This window comes from Caretta caretta, chromosome 2 (genome assembly GCF_965140235.1).
Source record: "Caretta caretta isolate rCarCar2 chromosome 2, rCarCar1.hap1, whole genome shotgun sequence".
Classification (NCBI taxonomy): domain Eukaryota; kingdom Metazoa; phylum Chordata; order Testudines; family Cheloniidae; genus Caretta; species Caretta caretta.
Window position 1 is genome coordinate 1,438,767 of NC_134207.1, and position 21,876 is coordinate 1,460,642.

At 57.5% G+C, this 21,876-nt stretch overlaps 1 protein-coding gene across 1 annotated transcript; it reads left to right on the forward strand.

Moving 5' to 3' along the window:
• Nucleotides 1-1,101: 1,101 nt before the first annotated feature.
• On the forward strand, nucleotides 1,102-13,079 carry SPATC1 (spermatogenesis and centriole associated 1). The gene is made up of 5 exons (XM_048837097.2): nucleotides 1,102-1,402; nucleotides 3,267-3,542; nucleotides 6,870-7,136; nucleotides 9,832-9,971; nucleotides 11,570-13,079. Exons 1-5 carry the CDS (start codon nucleotides 1,102-1,104, stop codon nucleotides 11,900-11,902), a joined length of 1,317 nt encoding a protein of 438 aa, XP_048693054.1. The 3' UTR covers nucleotides 11,903-13,079.
• Nucleotides 13,080-21,876: the final 8,797 nt, after the last annotated feature.

Consider the following 21,876-nt stretch of genomic DNA (forward strand, 5'->3'; position numbering starts at 1 on the left):
GGAAGGGCCCAGGCCATCAGTTGCCAGGAAACAGGGTGTCGGCCATTCTCTGTGTCCAGACTCCTGCACACACATGCCCTCTAGGGCACTGCAATGATCATACACCCTTACCCCACCACCTAGATACTTAAGAACTGCCTAGGGGAAACTGAGGCACCCCCACACTATTCAGAGGAAACATTAAGAACAGTCCCACTTCGTCACACCCCGCTGCTCCCCCTCTGTGTACAGCCTCACTGTGTCCAACGCCCCAGCTCTGCCCCATGTACCTGTCACTGGCGGAGGGCTGGTCTGGGCCCCCTCCCAGCCCCAGCACGCCCCTTCGGGGCCCTGGGCATGGCTGTCTCCACCAAGGCACACGCTGTGGTCCCGTTCCCACAGGACTGTGTGCTGCCTGCAGGCCCAGCTGCAGGGGCCCGCTGAGCCGTGGGCACAGGGGCCACAGGGGCACGGGTTGTGGCCGTGAGACATGGTGCCCTGGCACAGCGCCTGGGCAGAGCAGCCAGCCTCGCACCCTTACACCTGCTGTGGCTCCATTCTGGGGGGCAGAGGAGCCCGGGGGTGCGGCCGGGGCCTGGGACTCCCGCGTCCCTTTGTGACGCCTTCCATGGAACTGGCCAAAGGTTCCGGGGCCAGGCCAGCTGGGGGGCCCTGGCTGGGCCATTTGCTGCTGCCCCCTGCAAAGCCAGAGGGAGGGTTGGGTTGGAAGATGCTGGTGAGGGCGCCGGGAAGTGGCAGGTGCCTGTTTACCACAGGGCAGGAGGGGGCGCGGGGAGCCAGGGAAGGGGCAGAGCAGGACAGCACCTCTGTGCGCTGTGCCCCAGGATCCTACTGGCTGGCTGGAGACGCCCTGTGGCCGGAGCCCCCTTCCCGGCTCACGCTAGCTCCCTGCCACCCTCTTCCCCCCTCGCCCTGTCAGCACAGGACCTGCCCAGGGAGCCCCTGGGCTCTGGTGTTGAAGCGGCAGCTTACATCACAATGTCTGCCAGGTGCCCGGCTCATGTCATCACCACCGGGCAGCCACCCGTCCCAGCAGTGGAGGCCAGAGGGGGGCGCATGGCCAGCTCCCAGCCCACCTAAGCCGCTGAACGCCCTTTCCCCATGGCGTCACTGGCAGGCGCAGGCTCCTTGCCTCCGGGGGTGGCCGTGACCAGCTGCTACGAGCAGCTGAGAAGGGAGATCCAGGCACTGATCACGGAGAATGAGGAGCTCAGGAAGCTGGTGGACTTGATCAAAGAGAACCAGGAGCTGAAAAACGTCCTGCGGAACCAGGCACTGAGCAGCGATACACCGCTGTCCTCGCTCACCTCCACCAGGTCCACCGAGCGAGGGCAAAGTAGTATCCTCAGCCCAGGTCAGGGGGGCTTGGGGACGGCGCCATGGCGGGGGCTAGGCAGCTGGGGTTCTCCAGCATGGCCCCAGGAGCTGAGCTTGCTGGACTGTCCTGAGGAGACCCCAGTGTGCTTTGAAGTGGGGCACCCAGGTCCTCTCTAGGGGCACTTGCGGCCCCACATGCTTCCTCACTAGCTGGGACACCATTTTCTCCAGTGACCTGCTGGTGGTTGGGCCCTGAGCTGTGCACAGGGCATTCCTCCTTTATAAAGCCTGTATGCAGCCCTGTGCTGTGCCCTGGGGCAGCCCCTGTTCTCTGGGCAGAGGGCATTCCTCCTCTATACGGCCCATGTGCAGCCCTGCGCTGTGCCCTGGGGCAGCCCCTGTTCTCTGGGCAGAGGGCATTCCTCCTCTATACGGCCCATGTGCAGCCCTGCACTGTGCCCTGGGGCAGCCCCCCGTTCTCTGGGCAGAGGGCATTCCTCCTCTATATGGCCCATGTGCAGCCCTGTGCTGTGCCCTGGGGCAGCCCCCGTTCTCTGGGCAGAGGGCATTCCTCCTCTATACGGCCCATGTGCAGCCCTGCGCTGTGCCCTGGGGCAGCCCCTGTTCTCTGGGCAGAGGGCATTCCTCCTCTATACGGCCCATGTGCAGCCCTGCGCTGTGCCCTGGGGCAGCCCCTGTTCTCTGGGCAGAGGGCATTCCTCCTCTATACGGCCCATGTGCAGCCCTGCGCTGTGCCCTGGGGCAGCCCCTGTTCTCTGGGCAGAGGGCATTCCTCCTCTATACGGCCCATGTGCAGCCCTGTGCTGTGCCCTGGGGCAGCCCCCCGTTCTCTGGGCAGAGGGCATTCCTCCTCTATACGGCCCATGTGCAGCCCTGCGCTGTGCCCTGGGGCAGCCCCTGTTCTCTGGGCAGAGGGCATTCCTCCTCTATATGGCCCATGTGCAGCCCTGCGCTGTGCCCTGGGGCAGCCCCTGTTCTCTGGGCAGAGGGCATTCCTCCTCTATACGGCCCATGTGCAGCCCTGCGCTGTGCCCTGGGGCAGCCCCTGTTCTCTGTGCAGAGGGCATTCCTCCTCTATACGGCCCATGTGCAGCCCTGCGCTGTGCCCTGGGGCAGCCCCCCGTTCTCTGGGCAGAGGGCATTCCTCCTCTATACGGCCCGTATGCAGCCCTGCGCTGTGCCCTGGGGCAGCCCCTGTTCTCTGGGCAGAGGGCATTCCTCCTCTATACGGCCCATATGCAGCCCTGTGCTGTGCCCTGGGGCAGCCCCCCGTTCTCTGGGCAGAGGGCATTCCTCCTCTATACGGCCCGTATGCAGCCCTGCGCTGTGCCCTGGGGCAGTCCCCGTTCTCTGGGCAGAGGGCATTCCTCCTCTATACGGCCCGTATGCAGCCCTGCGCTGTGCCCTGGGGCAGCCCCTGTTCCCTGGGCAGCAGTGCTGTTCAGATGTGGTCCCTGCCCAGGGCACTCGCCAGACCAACCAAGCCCAGAGACCCCGTCCCAGCACAGGCGCCAGGTCCTGCTAGTACAAACCCACAGCTGGCTAGATTGTCCCTGCAAAGCTCTGCCTCCAAAGGGTCGGCTTTGACTGAAGAGCGGCAGAGGGCTGCAGGTGCCTGGACGGGGCCTCGTCTCTGCCCAAACCCTGTGAAGGGGACCTGCTATGAAGAAAACACAGGGTACCCCCCCAGCACCCTTTTGCATCCCGCACACAGGGAGCCTGGGAGGGCAGGGTACGCTAGGAGGTGAGGTGGTGTCCGGCATGCAGGGACGGGCCCTGCTCGGAGGAGGGAGCCTGGCACCCACCCACTCACAGGCTGAGGGGCAGGTGCGCCCGGCCTGGCTCCAGGCCCCTGTGGGAACGAGGCTAGGCCATCACGTGCCCAGGGGTGACAGGCATCAGCAGGAGACCCATCTCCACCCCAGCAGGCCCCGCATCCGGGTCCCCAATCTATCGCCAGAGCAACTCCCTGTTATGGGACGACACCATAGAGGAGGGGCCGGTAGCCAGCAACCTGTTTGGCTCAGGCTCCAGATCGTCCTCCCGGGCCAGCAAGACGTCCCTGTCAAAGCACTCCAGCCAGATCTCCGAGGGCCAGATGTCCGAGGCCAGGGCCCGAACCCCCGAGTCCTCCTACCGGAGCTCCACCGACTCCAGCAAAAAGTACATGCACACCCGGCTGCCCTCCAGCGTCAACTTCAAAGGTAACAGCGCTGTGCCTGGGGGGGGGGAACATGTGTCTGTGGGTGACTTATGAGGGGTACATGTGTCTGTGGGGTGTTTGTGTGTATATGTTCATGTGGAGGGGTACATGTGCATGTAGGGTGTTTGTGGGGGGGTGTACGTGTGTATGAGGGGGTGTTCGTGGGGGGGTAAATCTGATGAGGTTCAACAAGGACAAGGGCAGAGTCCTGCACTTAGGACGGAAGAATCCCACGCACCACTACAGACTAGGGACCGAATGGCTCGGCAGCAGTTCTGCGGAAAAGGACCTAGGGGTGACAGTGGACGAGAAGCTGGATATGAGTCAACAGTGTGCCCTTGTTACCAAGAAGGCCAATGGCATTTTGGGCTGTATAAATGGGGGCATTGCCAGCAGATCGAGGGACGTGGTTGTTCCCCTCTATTCGACATTGGTGAGGCCTCATCTGGAGTACTGTGTCCAGTTTTGGGCCCCACACTACAAGAAGGATGTGGATAAATTGGAGAGAGTCCAGCAAAGGGCAACAAAAATGATTAGGGGACTGGAACACATGACTTATGAGGAGAGGCTGAGGGAGCTGGGATTGTTTAGCCTGCAGAAGAGAAGAATGAGGGGGGATTTGATAGCTGCTTTCAACTACCTGAGAGGTGGTTCCAAAGAGGATGGCTCTAGACTGTTCTCAATGGTAGCAGATGACAGAACGAGGAGTAATGGTCTCAAGTTGCAGTGGGGGAGGTTTAGGTTGGATATTAGGAAAAACTTTTTCACTAGGAGGGTGGTGAAACACTGGAATGCGTTACCTAGGGAGGTGGTGGAATCTCCTTCCTTAGAAGTTTTTGAGGTCAGGCTTGACAAAGCCCTGGCTGGGATGATTTAATTGGGGATTGATCCTGCTTTGAGCAGGGGGTTGGACTAGATACCTCCTGAGGTCCCTTCCAACCCTGATCTTCTAGGATTCTGTGTGTGTTTGTGGGGGTGTTTGTAGGGGTACCTGTGTTAGTGGCAGAGTTAGTGAGGGTACATGTGTATGTGGGGGTACGTGTGTTTGTGGGGGTGTGTGTGAGGAGGGTACATGTTTGTAAGGGTGGGGGGTTTGTGGGGGTACGTGTGTTTGTGGGGTGTGTGTGAGGAGGGTACATGTTTGTAAGGGTGGGGGGTTTGTGGGGGTACGTGTGTTTGTGGGGGGTGTGTGAGGAGGGTACATGTTTGTAAGGGTGGGGGGTTTGTGGGGGTACGTGTGTTTGTGGGGGTGTTCGTGTGGGGTATACGTGTGTCTGTGGGGCTGGTGCAGTTCCTTGGAGCCCCCGTCGTGCCGGACCCCACCCCCTAAGGGCCTGGCCACTGGGCGGCTCTTCGGGGCTCTGTCCAGTCAGTGCTGACTTCCCCCAGGGGGCCCAGGGGAGGAGGGGTCCGGGGGGTTCCACCCAACCCAGGACACAGAGCCCAACCTCAACCCTCTTCACTCCCAGCAGCTTTCTCCTGACAGTCACCCTGAACGGCCCTTCCTCTCACCCCATTCCTCCTCGCCCCATGGCTCTGAATACCCGACAAGTCTGCACCCTCAGTGACCCCCCCCATGGCTCTGAATACCCCAACTGGGCCTGCACACTCAGTGACACGCCCCCCCCCACACACACACACCATGTCTCTGAATACCCCCCACAGGGACTACACTTTCAGTGACCCCCCCATGGCACTGAATACCCCACGAGTCTGCACCCTCAGCGACCCCCCCTCCCCCACCCATGGCTAGGGTTGCCAACTTTCTAAGTGCACAAACCCAAACACCCCTGTTCGGCCCCGCCCCTTCTCCTAGGTCCCACCTCCCACTCACTCCATCCCCCCCCCCTGTCGCTCGCTCTCCCCCACCCTCGCTCACTCGCTCATTTTCACGGGGCTGGGGCAGGGGGTTGGGATGCAGCAGTGAGTGAGGACTCCAGCTAGGGGTATGGGCTCCAGGGTGAGGCCAGAAATTAGGGGTTCAGGCTGTGGGAACGGGCTCTGGACAGGGGGTTGGGGTGCAGACTCTGGGGTGGGGCCAAGGATGAGGGGTTTGGGGTGCAGGAAGGGCCTTCGGGCTGGGGGGGGAGCTGACGGGTTCTGCGTGTTGAAGGGGTCTCCGGGCTGAGGCAGGGGGTTGGGGTGTGGGAAGGGGTGAGCGCTCTGGGCTGGGGCTGTGGTTTCCAGGGTGGGGCCAGAAATGAGGAGTTCAGGGTGTGGGAGGGGGCTCAGGGCTGGTTCAATGGTTGGGAGGGGGTGTGGGGTGCAGGCTCCAGGAGGGAGTTTGGGTGAAGGAAGGGGCTCCACGTTAGGGCAGGGGGTTGGGGTGTGGAGGGGGGTGTGGGCTCCGCGCAGCGCTTGCCTCAGGGGGCTCCCTGGAAGTGGCGACATTCCTCAGCCCCTAGGTGGAGACGCGGCTGGGCAGCTCTGCACAGTGTGCGGTGCCTCGGCCTGCAGGCGCCGCCCCCGCAGCTCCCATTGGCTGCGATTCCCGGCCAATGGGAGCTGCGGAGCTGGTACTTGGGGCGAGGGCAGCATGCGGAGCCCCCATGGATGCCCCTGTGCCTAGGAGACGGACATGCCAGCCGCTTCCAGGAGCTGCGAAAAGCCAGGCAGAGAGCCTGCCTTAGCCCTACTGCGCCACCGACCAGACTTTTAACGGCCCAGTCAGTGGGCTGACCGGAGCCGCCAGGTCCCTCTTCGACCAGACATTCCAGCCGAAAACTGGATACCTGGCAACCCTATGGCTTTGAATACCCCACACTGGGCCTGCGCTCTCAGTGACCCCCACCCCAGTTCTGAATACCCCTCTCACCAGAGCTGTCTCTTGGCCAAGCAGCTGGATTTAGCCCGCTCCTCTCCCCCCATCCCCGGCCTGGTGCTGGCTCCCCAGCCCTCTCCTTGTGGCCGGTGGCTGTTCTCTGAGCTGCCCTGGCTTTGCCAGTGGCTCTGTGGCACTGAGGTGCCAGCTGTCAGAGGGAGGCCCCAGGCGCAGCGGGGCCCAGCACCTCCCGGCTCCAGGCCTCTTCTCTGTCGTCCTGCTGGGGCTGTAGTGCAGGCGGGCTGGGCCAGGCCTTTTCGGTGCACCCATCCCACCTCAACCCCCGAGCTGGTGCTGGTGGTGGGGAGCCGGTGCCAGGGCAGGGCCCTGGGGCAGGGCCTGGGGAGGTGTCCATAGCAGCAGTGCCCGGGATGGAAGGACGAGCATGCGCAAGGCAGCCAAGCGCCGGGGTGGTTTGCTTTGGCTGCATGGCCCGCACTCCCCGTCAGGGCTGGGGCTGGCTTGGTGCTGTGGGGACATTCACCGCGGGCTCTTGGTCCCCTGCAGCCTCCACAGACAGCGTCCCCCACAACATCTCGCCATGGGACTCCAACCTCAGCGACACGGTCTTCACCGACGACATGCCCTTGCTCCCGCAGAGTGCCTCCTCCCCAACCAGCAGGGCCGCCCCCGTCAGCTTCCATCTGCCCCCAACCCCAGTGGACCCCCAGCGCCCGCCGGACGTCAGGCCCAAGGAGATGACGCGCAAGGTCTTCCGAGCCACTGATAGGCCCCAGACACAGGGGGCCACGTCCAAGGCCAGCGTGGGCAAAGGTAAGTGGCAGCTACTGTGCGGCCCGCTGGAAACGAGCAGCATGGTAAGCCCCTGCGAGTCATGGTTCCACCAAGAGCCCCGGGAGGGCATGGCACGGGCTGGGAACCCACGGGTGGCTCCGTGGGAACCAGGCAAATGGGAACGAGGCGGCCTGGCTGGTATCTCTGCCTTCGTCCCAGGGCTCCGGCTGAGAACGGCCCCGGTGCCGTGTCTCAGAGCCGTGGCCAGAGCCCGGTGCTCTTCCAAGAGTATGCGCATGGATGCCAGCCAATACTTTCCTGCACCCCTGCCACCAGCTGGCCGGCCGCCCCACAGGCTCCAGCTGGTCCCCGGCCAGTCCCCACTGCACTCAGATGCTGCACCTACCAACCAAGAGTCCTGTGACTTTGCTGGGACTGGTGCCTACAGATTGTGGTGCTGCCCACTGCAAGTGGAGATGGGGTCCGGGGCCCACCAGACTACTAGTCCCATCATGCAATGCAGGCTGCCCACATGGCAAGGCTGCCCACTGTATGCTGGCACATTGTCACCTCTGGCTGCCTTCCGTATTAAAGGGACACTACCAATTTGTAACCTGGACTCTTTCAGAGTCACACCAGGGCCTGGTCCTGCACCATCCTGCTGGTTTTGGTGGCTTTTTGTCCATATGGTCCTTGCTAAACCTGCCCTTCCCCCATGGCTGTGTGGTGGCAGCCCAGCCCTTCCAAATGCAGGAGTCTGGGCCTATACTCAGGAGACTCTTTGAAAAGTCCAGGGTCGGTTTCTTTGCCCTCTGGTGTCTGCACTGTGGGACACCTTTTCCAGATTGTCTCTGCACCTACGAGGGCTGGAAAGTGACTTCAAAGAAAAGGGCAGCTAGGATTCTCCCCGACCCCTGTGCCCAGAGCTGGGGCTTTCACCAAGTCTCCTGACAAACCCAGGAGATCTGGCTGCACACAGCAGCCCCCACATGGCCTGGGAAAGCCACAGCCTACAAGCAGGAACCGCTCCCTCTGGCTGTGACTCTCCTTGAGTTTGACTGGCTTCGCCTCAGGCCCAAGTGGCTAATGCACAAAGGGAACAAAGGGAAAGAGTATTCTCTCTTTCCCCCTATCACCCAGCTCCGCGCCTCCTGTGGGCACCGGCTCACAGCCAGAGCTAGAAGAAGTTCAGACAGGTGCTGACTGGGGCGTTGAGGCAGCCTCTTTAAGATGAGGGCAGCCAGAGAGCACGTGGCTGGCTTTAGCTGTCTCTGATACTTGTATGTACAGTTTTCTGTACTTTCCCTGACTACATCATACCACATATTAAACGTTACATTAAACATGATCATATGATCGACTGACTAGGGTGATTAAAATAGCCTGGCTATGTTGCATTCATATGAAACCTTCTCCATGATCTTTAACATCTATGTATGCTATGTTTTGGTCGATTACAACCGGAATTCTCAGTTGATTCTACTCCACTTACCCCCAACTCTTACTTCACATGAGCTCAATTAAATGTTATTAGCTAGCCTAATATCTAATTTCTAACACTACAAAATAAGCATGTAACACCATACATATATAGAGGCATCCTTCCCTAAATAATTAACCCCTTAACCGGATTCAACAATTACTTAAACAAGTCCCAAGAAACAGCAGAGAGGTGGAGAGGTCTGCTCCCTCTCTCTTCCCTCAATGGCTAATGTGCTCTTAGCTGATCAAGAGGTTATTACCCAGTCGGGATCTATCGAGCAGCACCAGGGTCGTCCTTACCCATACGCAAAATATGCAGCTGCGTAGGGCACCAGGCTGGGCTAAGCCTGTGTGTTTTGCATTCCCTCGTGTTGCTCTGAATGACCTGCGGGGAGAATGGCTCAGTATCTCTCAGCATTTGGGAGAAAGGGGAAGTGGGCAAAGTGAATTGCTTCTGGTTCTGACAGGATAATATTAAAATTAAAAACCTGTAAAACATTGAATTCTGCTTCCTTGTAGTTCCATTAGGCTACGTCTAATGTACACGTACAAGGTAAAGCAAAGGCTGGTTGCTTACTACCCCGCCCCCCACCACCTGTAAGTGGGAGGTGGTAAGAAAAGAAGTGAGGGTTACACCCCTTAGGTGAAATATTAAGATTGTTTTGTTACTTGCATACTTGTATTAGCCAAACTGCACCCACAAAATGTATTGGGTTTCCATTTGCAGTTGGTAATTAACGTATTCCTAATACAACTAATGGAGCGGGAATCCCGCTGTCCCTTTGCTGCTGGACTCGGCTCCTTTGAGCTGTCGTCCCGTGGGAATGCCGGTGTGGACATGCCCACGCCAGCACGAGGGGCACATCTGCCCCCAGGCTTGGGGCTCCGGCAGCAGTGAGGCAGTCAGCCCGAATGGGGCTCTCCTCAGGAGCCACGGGGGTTACGGCGGGTGCCAGGCGTGTCCCGCTGACAGACAGACTGTGCGGGCAGGTGAGAGGAAAGGACTTTACCCAGAGGGCTGGCCCGCCTGCAGCATCCACGGGGAAGTCACTGCACGGCCGCAGCTGGGGCGGGGTCAGCGTGCACACAGGGGGAGGGAGCCAGGGGGCATCGCCATAGAAACCTGGCTTGTTTGCACAGAGCCGTGCCTGCCACTGAGGGTCACCATCCAGCTGATTCCTATTGCTGCCACGCTGGGGCGGCCGGGGCCAGAGTGGGCGACTCACTGACTGGCTTCCCTGGGGCCTTGCAGATCACAGCCAGCTGACCTGGGAGCGCATCGTGGGAGAAATCGCCTTTCAGCTGGATCGCAGGATCCTCTCCAGCATCTTCCCCGAGCGCGTGCGGCTCTACGGCTTCACCGTCAACAACATCCCTGAGAAGATCATCCAGGTAGGAGAGCCGCTGAGGGGTGGGCAAGCCTGGCTCTGCGGCTGCCGCGCCCCCTCTGTGGCAGGCACTCTGCTAAAGCTGGCCTGTGGGCAGGGCTACGCCATGGGGTGGCTAAGGGCAGGGACAACAAGGTGCTTTCTGCTGGAGCTGAAGCCAACGGGCCCCCCCTTTTCTGTGCCCCAATTGCCAGGGGGAGGGGATCATTACCTACCCTGGGCCATTTCCAGTCTGCTGGCGAACGCTGGATCGTCTCTTCAGTCCCAGAGCAGCCTGGCAGGGCAGGGTAAGCTCCCCACAGCACCCTGCCCTGAGGGGAGCCGTCCAGCCCTTGCTCTGCGGGACAGGCAGCCTGGGGCAGCTTGGAGGCCCCAGAGAGGAGCACATTATGCACTCCCCAATGGATCGCGACGGGGTGCAGCCAGGTGGATGCCTGGCCACTAGAAAAGGGGCTGAGAATCCACCAGCCTGTCTCACGCAGGGCCCCTTGGAGGGTCAGGGCTTTGGGTCACAGCAGAGTTAGCGGGGGTTCAACAGGGCCCTAGAGGCAAAGTGCCTGGCCCCATGCCCAGTCCCCTGGGACAGAAAGCTTCACCCTGCCACAGTCTGCAGGTGGGGAGAGGTGGGACTAGCAAGGACTGCCCCGCGCAGATAAGGGCTGCTTAGCTTCTTGGGCATGAATGGCTGCACAAAGGAGTCAGCGCCAGGGTACGACCCACACTGCTGACGGGGCCACACCTGGGCAGACAAAGCCGCGGGCAAGGTTTCCCAATCATCAGGCAGATCTGTCTGGCAGGGGGACAGATTCTCTGGAGAGTGTCTCCTAGAGAAGGGGCAGGAAGCCACGGCCACTGCGTTCACAGCCAGAGCCGCCCTCCCTCAGGACGAGCCTGACCAGGACCGGGGCTGCATGGACGGGACGGGCGCTGACAGGGCTCTTCCCGCTGAAATGTGCACGGCCCTTCAAACTAGCCCTTCCCGTCCTGTGGACATGCTCCAGGGACACAGCCCTGCTGCAGCGAGGCAGCCCCCTAGCCCTGCCATCCCCAGCGCCTGTCTCTGTGGCGAGGCAGCCCCCGGGCCAGCTAGCCCCTGAGCCCAGCCCACCCCACCCAGGCTCCTGGCTCCCCTGCGGGGCAGCTCCTGGCCCAGCCAGCCCCGGCTCCCGGCTCCCCAGAGGGGTAGCTCCTGGCCCAGCCAGCCCCCCAGCCCAGCCGACCAGGCTCCCATCTCTGACAGCAGCTGCACCCACGGCTTCAGAGGAAGGTGCAGGAGCCCTGCAGTATTGGTTGTGGGGTTCGCTGCCTCAGGGGAAGTTCCTCTGAGCCTGTCACAGGAGGCCTGGCTCCTACCCTAGCCCGTCTGAATTCTGAGTTAGGGGTTAGCAGTGACTCTGGCCAGCAGACTCTCTACGTAACTGTCTCTCATCCCGTTTCAGACTCCTGCTAAGGGCTTGGATGCCCCGACATGTAGTGGCAGTGAGTCCTGCAGGCTGACTGTGTTGGGCTGAATCTGGTCCCCTCTGTTCTGTCCCCCTGAGATCAGTTAACTGGACCTCGGGGTGCCCGACCCCTCCCCTCAAACCGCTCCTCTTTTTCCAGGCTTCCACCAACACCGTCTCCAACCAGGTGGACGAGCAGCAGTGCACAGCGATGACGCGGCGCTACCTGGAAATCATGAACCGCCTGAAGACGGTGGGGTACGACGCCCGCATGCATCCCAGTTTCACCGAGTACATCGTGAACACCTATGGCATTCTGCGGGAGCGGCCAGAGCTGGCCGCCTCAGAGAGCGGCTCCTACAACAACGTGGACTTCCTGCGCAGGGTGGTGACGGAGACGGTGCCCGACCCCATCCGGAGCAACACCCTCATACTGCTCGAGTGCCTTGCCCAGCTGGCCAAGGACGATGGCAAGCCCATGTTCATCTGGTGAGCCGAGGCTGGCCTGCCCGTGTGCCGCAGCAAGCCCATTAAACATTCAGCAAAAGGCCTGATGCCCCAGAGCTTCATTTGAGACCAACACAGCACAAGAGCCAATGACCTTTATACCACCGCTCTCCGACCCTCGTCTCCTGGCCGTGCCCAAGACCAGCCCTCTGTGGCCGCAGGCCGGGCAGGGCCAGCCCCAGCTACCATGTCCGCCCAGCATGCCTTCCCAGAGGCACCCTGTACCCCAAGGGCACCGGCTAGTCTGAAAGACACAGCCACACACGACTCTTGCAGATTGCCATTTGAACACACATACACATTCACCCGCCCTCCCCAGGGCATGCTGCTGTGGAGGGCAGTTTTATTCTGGTGTGCCCACTGCCCCATTTCTCCCCTGTGGCCAGTGCAGGCCCTGGTCAGCCTGCAGTTCTTGTGCAAACTGCTGCCCCTGCAGAGGAGCTGGGAGCTGCTCCCCGGTTGCCTCTTCCCGTTGGCCAGTGTGTGATTGTTTAGCTGCGGTGCAGGCATGTGACCCATTCCGGTTTAGCCAAGACGTGCGGGGTGAATCTCCACCACCTGTGCAGTGTCAGGGCTCTTGTCTGTGCCCGCTGTGGGATGTTGTCTCAAAGCTACCGGCTGCGCTTCCCTCGGCAGGCCAGCAATTGACACACCCCACCTTGCTACACTGAGTGCCCAGTGCAGATGCCTCAGGGTCCTTTCAATCCTCTGCAATGGGCCTGGAGGGTTACTTGTCCAAGATGGAGTCCAGGGTCACATGAGCAGATCACTTGCCCCCACCTTTTTCTGAATCACAGGGGGTGGCCGTTGGCTCCTTGCTGTCTGAGGAAGCCCTGCTGGGTGGGATGAGTTTCTTCAACGGCCGTGGTGAGAGTGGAGTATCCTTAATGGGCCAGCAACACACAGCTGGCTAGCCCTGGTGTCAACCCACCTGGGGGTGTCACCCAGGCCTACAACACAGGTCTGAGATGCAGATACATCACCAATATGCAAAACTGCCGGTATAATGATGGTACATGGATTTAACGAGGATAATCATACTTGACCGATTGTAACTGTTCTACTGATACCATACACGACACACTGTGTACAAGATTTAATGCCCCTAGAAACAATGGTGCCTGTGTTACTGTAACTAGTCAGTTGTAAACAGCATCACCCAGGCTTTGGTCTCTTTTCATGAGCAGGGAGTTTCATCAAGTTGAGCTCAGTCCAAATGGGCCCATTCCAAGTTCTTCCTTGGGCTCCGTTTCTCTCTGGCACTGCTAACGCCTGCATCTGGTCAGGCTGTAACCACAGGGCTGGGTCGACAGATCTCTGCTGTTCTCAGCGTCGACTGAGCCAGCCCGAGACCACCCCACCCCGAGTGACGTTTCACCTCCCGGAGATGTGGAGCCCGGTTTGTGTGTCACGTAACCCTACAGTTTTCCAGTGCAAACATCCCACAACTGCTGTGACAACCAGTGAGTTCTCACTTTTCGCAGGGACCCCACACAGCCCCATCGGTGAAGGATCAGGCAGAGGGTCAGATGCAGGGGTGCTAGACCTATTTCACTCTGTCTGTGTCTCAAGCAGACGTGAGAGTCCCTGCTCAGCCCTGTTGGGCCAGGCACTGCACTCACGGGTGACAACGACAGCCCCTGCCCCAAGAGCCACAGTCTACGGGCCAGCCTGCCCTTTCCAGGGCCTCAAGACCCGCAGGGCATGGGCTGCAGCTCCCTCAGTGCCCTCAGCCCTCTGTGCTGAGTCTCTATCCCCGGCTATCTGGGTGCTGACCCTCACTGTCACTGGGCCCTGCAGGCAGGGGGTACAGTGAAGGGGGTCATTGAGGCTGGGGGAAGCTGGGTGTATGTGTCAGGGATGGGGGTGAGGGGTCTGGGACAGCAGCATCTGGCATGTATGATGAAGTGGGAATCTTTCACAATGTTTGATATGAGTATTGTGTGTGCCTCAGTTTCCCCTAGGTGGTGCATGGTTAGCTAGGTGGGGGAAGAGGTGATTTACTCTTTGCAGAGACCCAGGTGTGCCAATGACCACTCTAATTGCCTGGATATTTGACACCTAGCAACAAATAACTCTGGATGACCCATGTGCCTTAGGAAGTCAGCCCAGTGTGACCAACTGGAGGACAAAGAACTGGGGAGGGGCCAGGTGGGGTTGTTAAGTGTGGGCTGCTGGAGGCAGGAGATGCTCTTGGACTGGGAATACACAGTGGGGAGAGAGCTCTGGACTGACCCAGCAGGACTTTGCTGTAACTTTCCATTCTCCATGTTAACTAAGGACTCCCAATGCTTTGTTCCAGACACCTAATAACCCCCTGCTGCTACCCCAGGGGCTGAGAGTCACTCCAGAGTCTGGAAGCCAGGTGTGTATTGATTCCTTGGGGATGCAAGTCTCCCTGTGGGGTCCAATCCAGGTGGACTCACTGCAGGGAGCTCATGGCGTGACCTGCATCAGTCCCAGGAGGCGATGAAGCCGGGGGGCTGACCCCAGTGACAGAGTGTGACCCTCAGGGGGCCGACTCACTGAAGGGGTCCTCCCAGGGGCCGTGACAGAGCCGTGCGAGAGCACCAGGCCCATGGATCCATGACAGCATCTGAGGGGAGTTGAGGCAGTCTAGCGGAGGGGCTGTGTATAGACATGGGGGTGGGAAGGGCAGTACAGGATCAGGGACGGGCCAAGGCCTTACCCCCCCTCCACATCTTGGGATGAAGGAGGGCCCTGCACACCCGTGCTCATTGCTACGGTGATAGGCAGCAAACTCACCAAATTTTCCCTTTTTCAAATTGGCAGCCCTCTTCCAAGGCTCCAAATGGGGCTGAAGCCAGCTCCCAAGGGCTCATTTAAGGACAGTCCCTGCCTGTGGAAGAGAAGCTGCCCAGAGTAAAGATGGCTGCTGCCCGCTTCCAGTGTTTTCAACAAGGATGGCACCAGGCGGCCCGCAGGGAAGAAGGCTGTGCTCCATGGCTTGGGGGCTGGGCAGGGCCCTGTGAGGGGACAGGAGGAGGTTGGGGTGCAGGGAGATGGAAGAGTGCTGAGGTGTGTGACCCAGGAAACTCCTGGTGCCAGCTGACAGAGGGCACAGGGGGGCCATAGAGTTTGACAGGCTGTCACGGAGCCCCGGGATCAGTGCTAGGCCCCGGCTAGGGAACGGTCTGAGAGGAACCCCTCAGTGGGCCAGACCCCCAGGGCCTCTCTCCCGGCTCATGGGCAGCCACGCGGCCTCTTGGCCTCCTCAGCTGAACCCCGGGGGCTCCAGCCCTCCTGCCCCACACCCTCAGCTCTGCCCAGCGAGTCCAACTGGGCCAGACCCCTGGGGAGACCCGGCCACACAGCAGGGGCTAGTGCCCCTCGCCCGGCGTTCGCAGGGACACTCTCCGCGCGGGCACAGCCGGGTTGTTAGCTAGCTGCTCACAGCACGGGATGTGCTCAGGGTGGCCCAGGGAAACGCGGGTTAAAGCCCCGACCGGTGGGATCAGCCCGGAGCCCAGAGCCCAGCTGTAAGAGCCCCATTGTTCCAGCTCTGTCCATCTGACCTCCTTGGACAGTTCCCAGGTGACCCCAGGCTTCTTCCAGCAGCCAACACCTACCCCCTCACCTCACTCCTCACAGTCCTTTGTTCTCGAGCTGGGGGGTCTTTGCTCAGCCTCCTTGCAGAGAGGTGGGGAAACCCCTTCCCACCCCGCACCTTGGGTGCCAGAGGTCAATGTCCCGGTGATTGGCTTTGCCATTGTCTTCTTGGGTTCTCCATTGATATGGGGTCAGCTGGGCCAGTCCTTTTCAATGGTGCACCCCAGCTCAGACAACCAGGCAACATTCATAGCCATGTCTCTTAGTCTGCCCTGAGAGAAAACAGTCCTCTCTCCCTCCCCCACCACGTAACCTGTGAAATATAGGGGAAACTGAGGCACACACACGCATCATCAAATGTTACAGAAAATTCCCACTTTGTCCCACAGGGCTCAGTTGCATGCAGAATAATTCACTAGCGGGTGGCATGTGGGGGCGCCAGGGAGAGCCAGTCCCATCACTGTACGGTAAGGAGCCCAACACTGCATTACCCCGGCGCGCGATATCAGAGTGATTATCACACAAAACCAGCCCAAACGGATCAGGCTGGCAAACCAGCACCACCTGCTATGCACCTAGGTGGCGTAGGCGTGTCTCCCCAAACATGGGCTGCTCCTGAAGTCCTTCCTCCATCTTATCACGATGTGTCAGAGGCAAGCTCATCCAGACCCGGCTTACTGGGTATTTGGACTCTGCATCAGTGCACACACGCAGAATTCATGGGCCGTGCAGAGTTTTTTTTCCTCCAGAAAGGTGCTACAGTTATGCCTTTTGCCCACCAGGGGGCACTGTGGCACCAGAATAGAGCAGCTGTCTGGGACGGGAGCAGCCTCAGGGGACGGGAGCAGCCTCAGCTGTGGATGTGGAATAGAAAGAAGCTGCCTTCTGCTCAGTATGCTGCCCGTGGGGCCAGGTCTGGAGGCATGGGATCTGGGGGCACATGGGGCTGCTGGGGGTGGGGGGCGGGGTGTCACAGACTGGGGTTCATAGAATCATAGAATATCAGGGTTGGAAGGGACCTCAGGAGGTCATCTAGTCCAACCCCCTGATCAAAGCAGGACCAATCCCCAATTAAATCATCCCAGCCAGGGCTTTGTCAAGCCAGGCCTTAAAAACCACTAAGGAAGGAGATTCCACCACCTCCCTAGGTAACGCATTCCAGTGTTTCACCACCCTCCTAGTGAAAAAGTTTTTCCTAATATCCAACCTAAACCTCCCCCACTGCAACTTGAGACCATTACTCCTCGTTCTGTCATCTGCCACCACTGAAAATAGTCTAGAACCATCCTCTTTGGAACCCCCTTTCAGGTAGTTGAAAGCAGCTATCAAATCCCCCCTCATTCTTCTCATCTGCAGACTAAACAATCCCAGTTCCCTCAGCCTCTCCTCATAAGTCATGTGCCCCAGCCCCATAATCATTTTTGTTGCCCTTCGCTGGACTCTCTCCAATTTATCCACATCCTTCTTGTAGTGTGGGGCCCAAAACTGGACACAGTACTCCAGGTGTGGCCTCACCAGTGCCGAACAGAGGAGGACAATCACTTTCCTCGATCTGCTGGCAATGCTCCTACTAATACAGCCCAAAATGCCATTGGCCTTCTTGGCAACAAGGGCACACTGCTGACTCATATCCAGCTTCTCGTCCACTGTAATCCCCAGGTCCTTTTCTGCAGAACTGCTGCTTAGCCAGTTAGTCCCTAGTCTGTAGCGGTGCATGGAATTCTTCCGTCCTAAGTGCAGGACTCTGCACTTGTCCTTGTTGAACCTCATCAGATTTCTTTTGGCCCAATCCTCTAATTTGCCTAGGTCACTCTGGACCTCCAGCATATCTACCTTTCCCCCCATTTTAGTGTCATTTTGAACTTGCTGAGGGTGCAATTCATCCCATCATCCAGATCATTAATGAAGATGTTGAACAAAACCACCCCAGGACTGATCCCTGGGGCACTCCGCTAGATACCAGCTGCCAGATGGGCTGTTCAGATGGGCTAGTTGCAGGGGCAGACTGGGGAAGGGGCTGAATGGGAGTGGGGGTGCTGGGACACATGGGCACAGGGGAGGGGGATGGCTGAGTGGCAGTACAGGACCATATGGGGATGGGGGAGGTGAGGATTTGTTAATTCATATGCTACCTATCTAGTGTGGTAATTTCAGTTTGCAGTTTTGTTTATTTACTAAGGTTATTTGCTTTGATCTGTTTGCTATCACTTATAATCACTTAAACCTATCTTTTGTAGTTAATAAACTTGTTTTTGTTTCATGTAAAACCAATGTGGAAATCATACTTGGGGCAGAAAGCTGTTGTATATTCCGCTCCGCATTGAGGGGGGGGTGAATTTCATGAGCGTACACTGTACAGTTCTCTGTACAGTTCTCTGTGCAGTGCAAGATGGTATAATTTTGGGTTTACACTCCAGAGCAAGGGGGTGCATTTGAGTAACTGGGCTAGGCAAGAGGGGTTGGGTTTGGAAGAGAAGAAGCTGGAAAGCTCCCAAACCCACCCAGACCTGTGTTTCCATGTAGACACCTGGTGTATTGCAGCATTGCATCTGGGAGCAGCATGAATTTGGGCCAGAGACCTCTTGTACCGTGTCCAAGGGATTTTCACTTTCCTCTAGGGGTGTGGAACACATCAAAGAGCTGACAGCGTTCCCTGGGGGCGCCTCTGTTCCCACTCGCATATTAAACGTGGCAACATAAAATCCCAGGTAATGGGGCTCTGCCAAGAGCTTGTGCAAGCAGCAAGGGCCGCGACTCTGAGTGCACCTGTGGCCGCTGGGCCTGAGGAGTTGGCTCTCGGGAACTGTGGTCGGGCAAAAGATGCCATAGATGAAGGCCAGAAGGGACCATTCTGGAAACCCAGCCTGCCTCCTGCACCATGCAGCCAGTGATCCCACCATCCAGCCCAGGCCTCCTGCTCCTTATTTTCCACTGTGAACTTCTTTGACTTCAGCTCCCACCCTCTGGGTCTTGTTCTGCCTTTTCCTGCTGGGTTCTGCTACCCTTGGCTTGCAGAAATCTTCACGCACAGGAGACACTGAGGCCCAGAGGCAGAAAGGGATTTTGGCTCCTAACTCCTGTGAATTTCAAAGGCAGCTAGGAGCCTAAATACCTTGGAGGATCTGAACTTGGAGCCCATGATTAAATCACCTCTTCACCCTCTCTTCAATTAGCGATGTGTGGGGTGACAATGATGATATATTAGCTGCATTACCATCACCCTAGGAGCCCCAGCCCCAGCCCAGCCCCCACTGTGCTAGGAGCTGTCCAATCAGAACAAAGAGACAAGCCCTGCCCCAAAGCGCTGCCAAGCGGGTATGACAAGAGCCCACTGGAGACACACAGACAAACCGATGAGGGAACAAAGAGCCACGGGACGCTGCCGGTCAGCATGACGGGCCATGCTGCCAACTCTAGTGGTTTCATAGAATCATAGAATATCAGGGTTGGAAGGGACCTCAGGAGGTCATCTAGTCCAACCCCCTGCTCAAAGCAGGATCAATCCCCAATTAAATCATCCCAGCCAGGGCTTTGTCAAGCCAGGCCTTAAAAACCACTAAGGAAGGAGATTCCACCACCTCCCTAGGTAACGCATTCCAGTGTTTCACCACCCTCCTAGTGAAAAAGTTTTTCCTAATATCCAACCTAAACCTCCCCCACTGCAACTTGAGACCATTACTCCTTGTCCTGTCATCTGCTACCACTGAGAACAGTCTAGAGCCATCCTCTTTGGAACCCCCTTTCAGGTAGTTGAAAGCAGCTATCAAATCTCCCCTCATTCTTCTCTTCCGCAGGCTAAACAATCCCAGCTCCCTCAGCCTCTCCTCATAACTCATGTGTTCCAGACCCCTAATCATTTTTGTTGCCCTCCACTGGACTCTCTCCAATTTATCCACATCCTTCTTGTAGTGTGGGGCCCAAAACTGGACACAGTACTCCAGATGAGGCCTCACCAATGTCGAATAGAGGGAAATGATCACGTCCCTCAGTCTGCTGGCAGTGCCCCTACTTATACATCCCAAAATGCCATTGGCCTTCTTGGCAACAAGGGCACATTGTTGACTCGTATCCAACTTCTCGTCCACTGTAACCCCTAGGTCCTTCTCTGCAGAACTCCTGCCGAGCCATTCGGCCCCTAGTCTGTAGCGGTGCATGGGATTCTTCTATCCTAAGTGCAGGACTCTGAACTTGTCCTTGTTGAACCTCATCAGATTTCTTTTGGCCCAATCCTCTAATTTGTCTAGGTCCCTCTGTATCCTATCTCTACCCTCCAGCGTATCTACCACTCCTCCCAGTTTAGTGTCATCTGCAAACTTGCTGAGGGTGCAATCCATACCATCCTCCAGATCATTAATGAAGATATTGAACAAAACCGGCCCCAGGACTGACCCTTGGGGCACTCCACTTGATACCGACTGCCAACTAGACATGGAGCCATTGATCACTACCCGTTGAGCCCGACAATCTAGCCAGCTTTCTACCCACCTTATAGTCCATTCATCCAGCCCATACTTCTTTAACTTGCTGGCAAGAATACTGTGGGAGATCGTGTCAAAAGCTTTGCTAAAGTCAAGGAACAACACATCCACTGCTTTCCCCTCATCCACAGAGCCAGTTATCTCGTCATAGAAGGCAATTAGATTAGTCAGGCATGACTTGCCCTTGGTGAATCCATGCTGACTGTTCCTGATCACTTTCCTCTCCTTGAAGTGCTTTAGAATTGATTCCTTGAGGACCTGCTCCATGATTTTTCCAGGGACTGAGGTGAGGCTGACTGGCCTGTAGTTCCCAGGATCCTCCTTCCTCCCTTTTTTAAAGATGGGCACTACATTAGCCTTTTTCCAGTCATCCGGGACTTCCCCGGATCGCCATGAGTTTTCAAAGACAATGGCCAATGGCTCTGCAATCACATCTGCCAACTCCTTTAGCACTCTCGGATGCAACGCATCCGGCCCCATGGACTTGTGCACGTCCAGCTTTTCTAAATAGTCCCGAACCACTGGTCACCTCCTCCCCATGCTGTGCTGCCCAGTGCAGTAGTCTGGGAGCTGACCTTGTTCATGAAGACAGAGGCAAAAAAAGCATTGAGAACATTAGCTTTTTCCATGTCCTCTGTCACTAGGTTGCCTCCCTCATTCAGTAAGGGGCCCACACTTTCCTTGACTTTCTTCTTATTGCCAACATACCTGAAGAAACCCTTCTTGTTACTCTTAACATCTCTTGCTAGCTGCAACTCCAGGTGTGATTTGGCCTTCCTGATTTCACTCCTGCATGACCGAGCAATATTTTTATACTCTTCCCTGGTCATTTGTCCAATCTTCCACTTCTTGTAAGCTGCTTTTTTGTGTTTAAGATCAGCAAGGATTTCACTGTTAAGCCAAGCTGGTCGCCTGCCATATTTACTATTCTTTCCACACATCGGGATGGTTTGTCCCTGTAACCTCAGTAAGGATTCTTTAAAATACAGCCAGCTCTCCTGGACTCCTTTCCCCCTCATGTTATTCTCCCAGGGGATCCTGCCCATCAGTTCCCGGAGGGAGTCAAAGTCTGCTTTTCCGAAGTCCAGGGTCCGTATTCTGCTGCTCTCCTTTCTTCCCTGTGTCAGAATCCTGAACTCGACCATCTCATGGTCACTGCCTCCCACCTTCCCATCCGCTTTTGCTTCCCCTACTAATTCTTCCCGGTTTGTGAGCAGCAGGTCAAGAAGAACTCTGCCCCTAGTTGGTTCCTCCAGCACTTGCACCAGGAAATTGTCCCCTTCATTTTCCAAAAACATCCTGGATTGTCTGTGCACCGCTGTATTGCTCTCCCAGCAGATATCCGGGTGATTGAAGTCTCCCATGAGAACCAGGGCCTGTGATCTAGTAACTTCTGCTAGTAGCCGGAAGAAAGCCTCGTCCACCTCATCCCCCTGGTCCGGTGGTCTATAGCAGACTCCCACCACGACATCACCCTTGTTGCTCACGCTTCTAAACTTAATCCAGAGACTCTCAGGTTTTTCTGCAGTTTCATACTGGAGCTCTGAGCAGTCATACTGCTCCCTTACATACAGTGCTACTCCCCTCCCACCCCTCTTTTCTGCCCTGCCTGTCCTTCCTGAACAGTTTATATCCATCCATGACAGTGCTCCAGTCATGTGAGTTATCCCACCAAGTCTCTGTTATTCCAATCACATCATAATTCCCTGACTGTGCCAGGACTTCCAGTTCTCCCTGCTTGTTTCCCAGGCTTTGTGCATTTGTATATAGGCACTTGAGATAACCCGCTGATCGCTGATCATATTCTCAGTATGAATCATAGAATCATAGAATATCAGGGTTGGAAGGGACCTCAGGAGGTCATCTAGTCCAACCCCCTGCTCAAAAGCAGGACCAATCCCCAATTAAATCA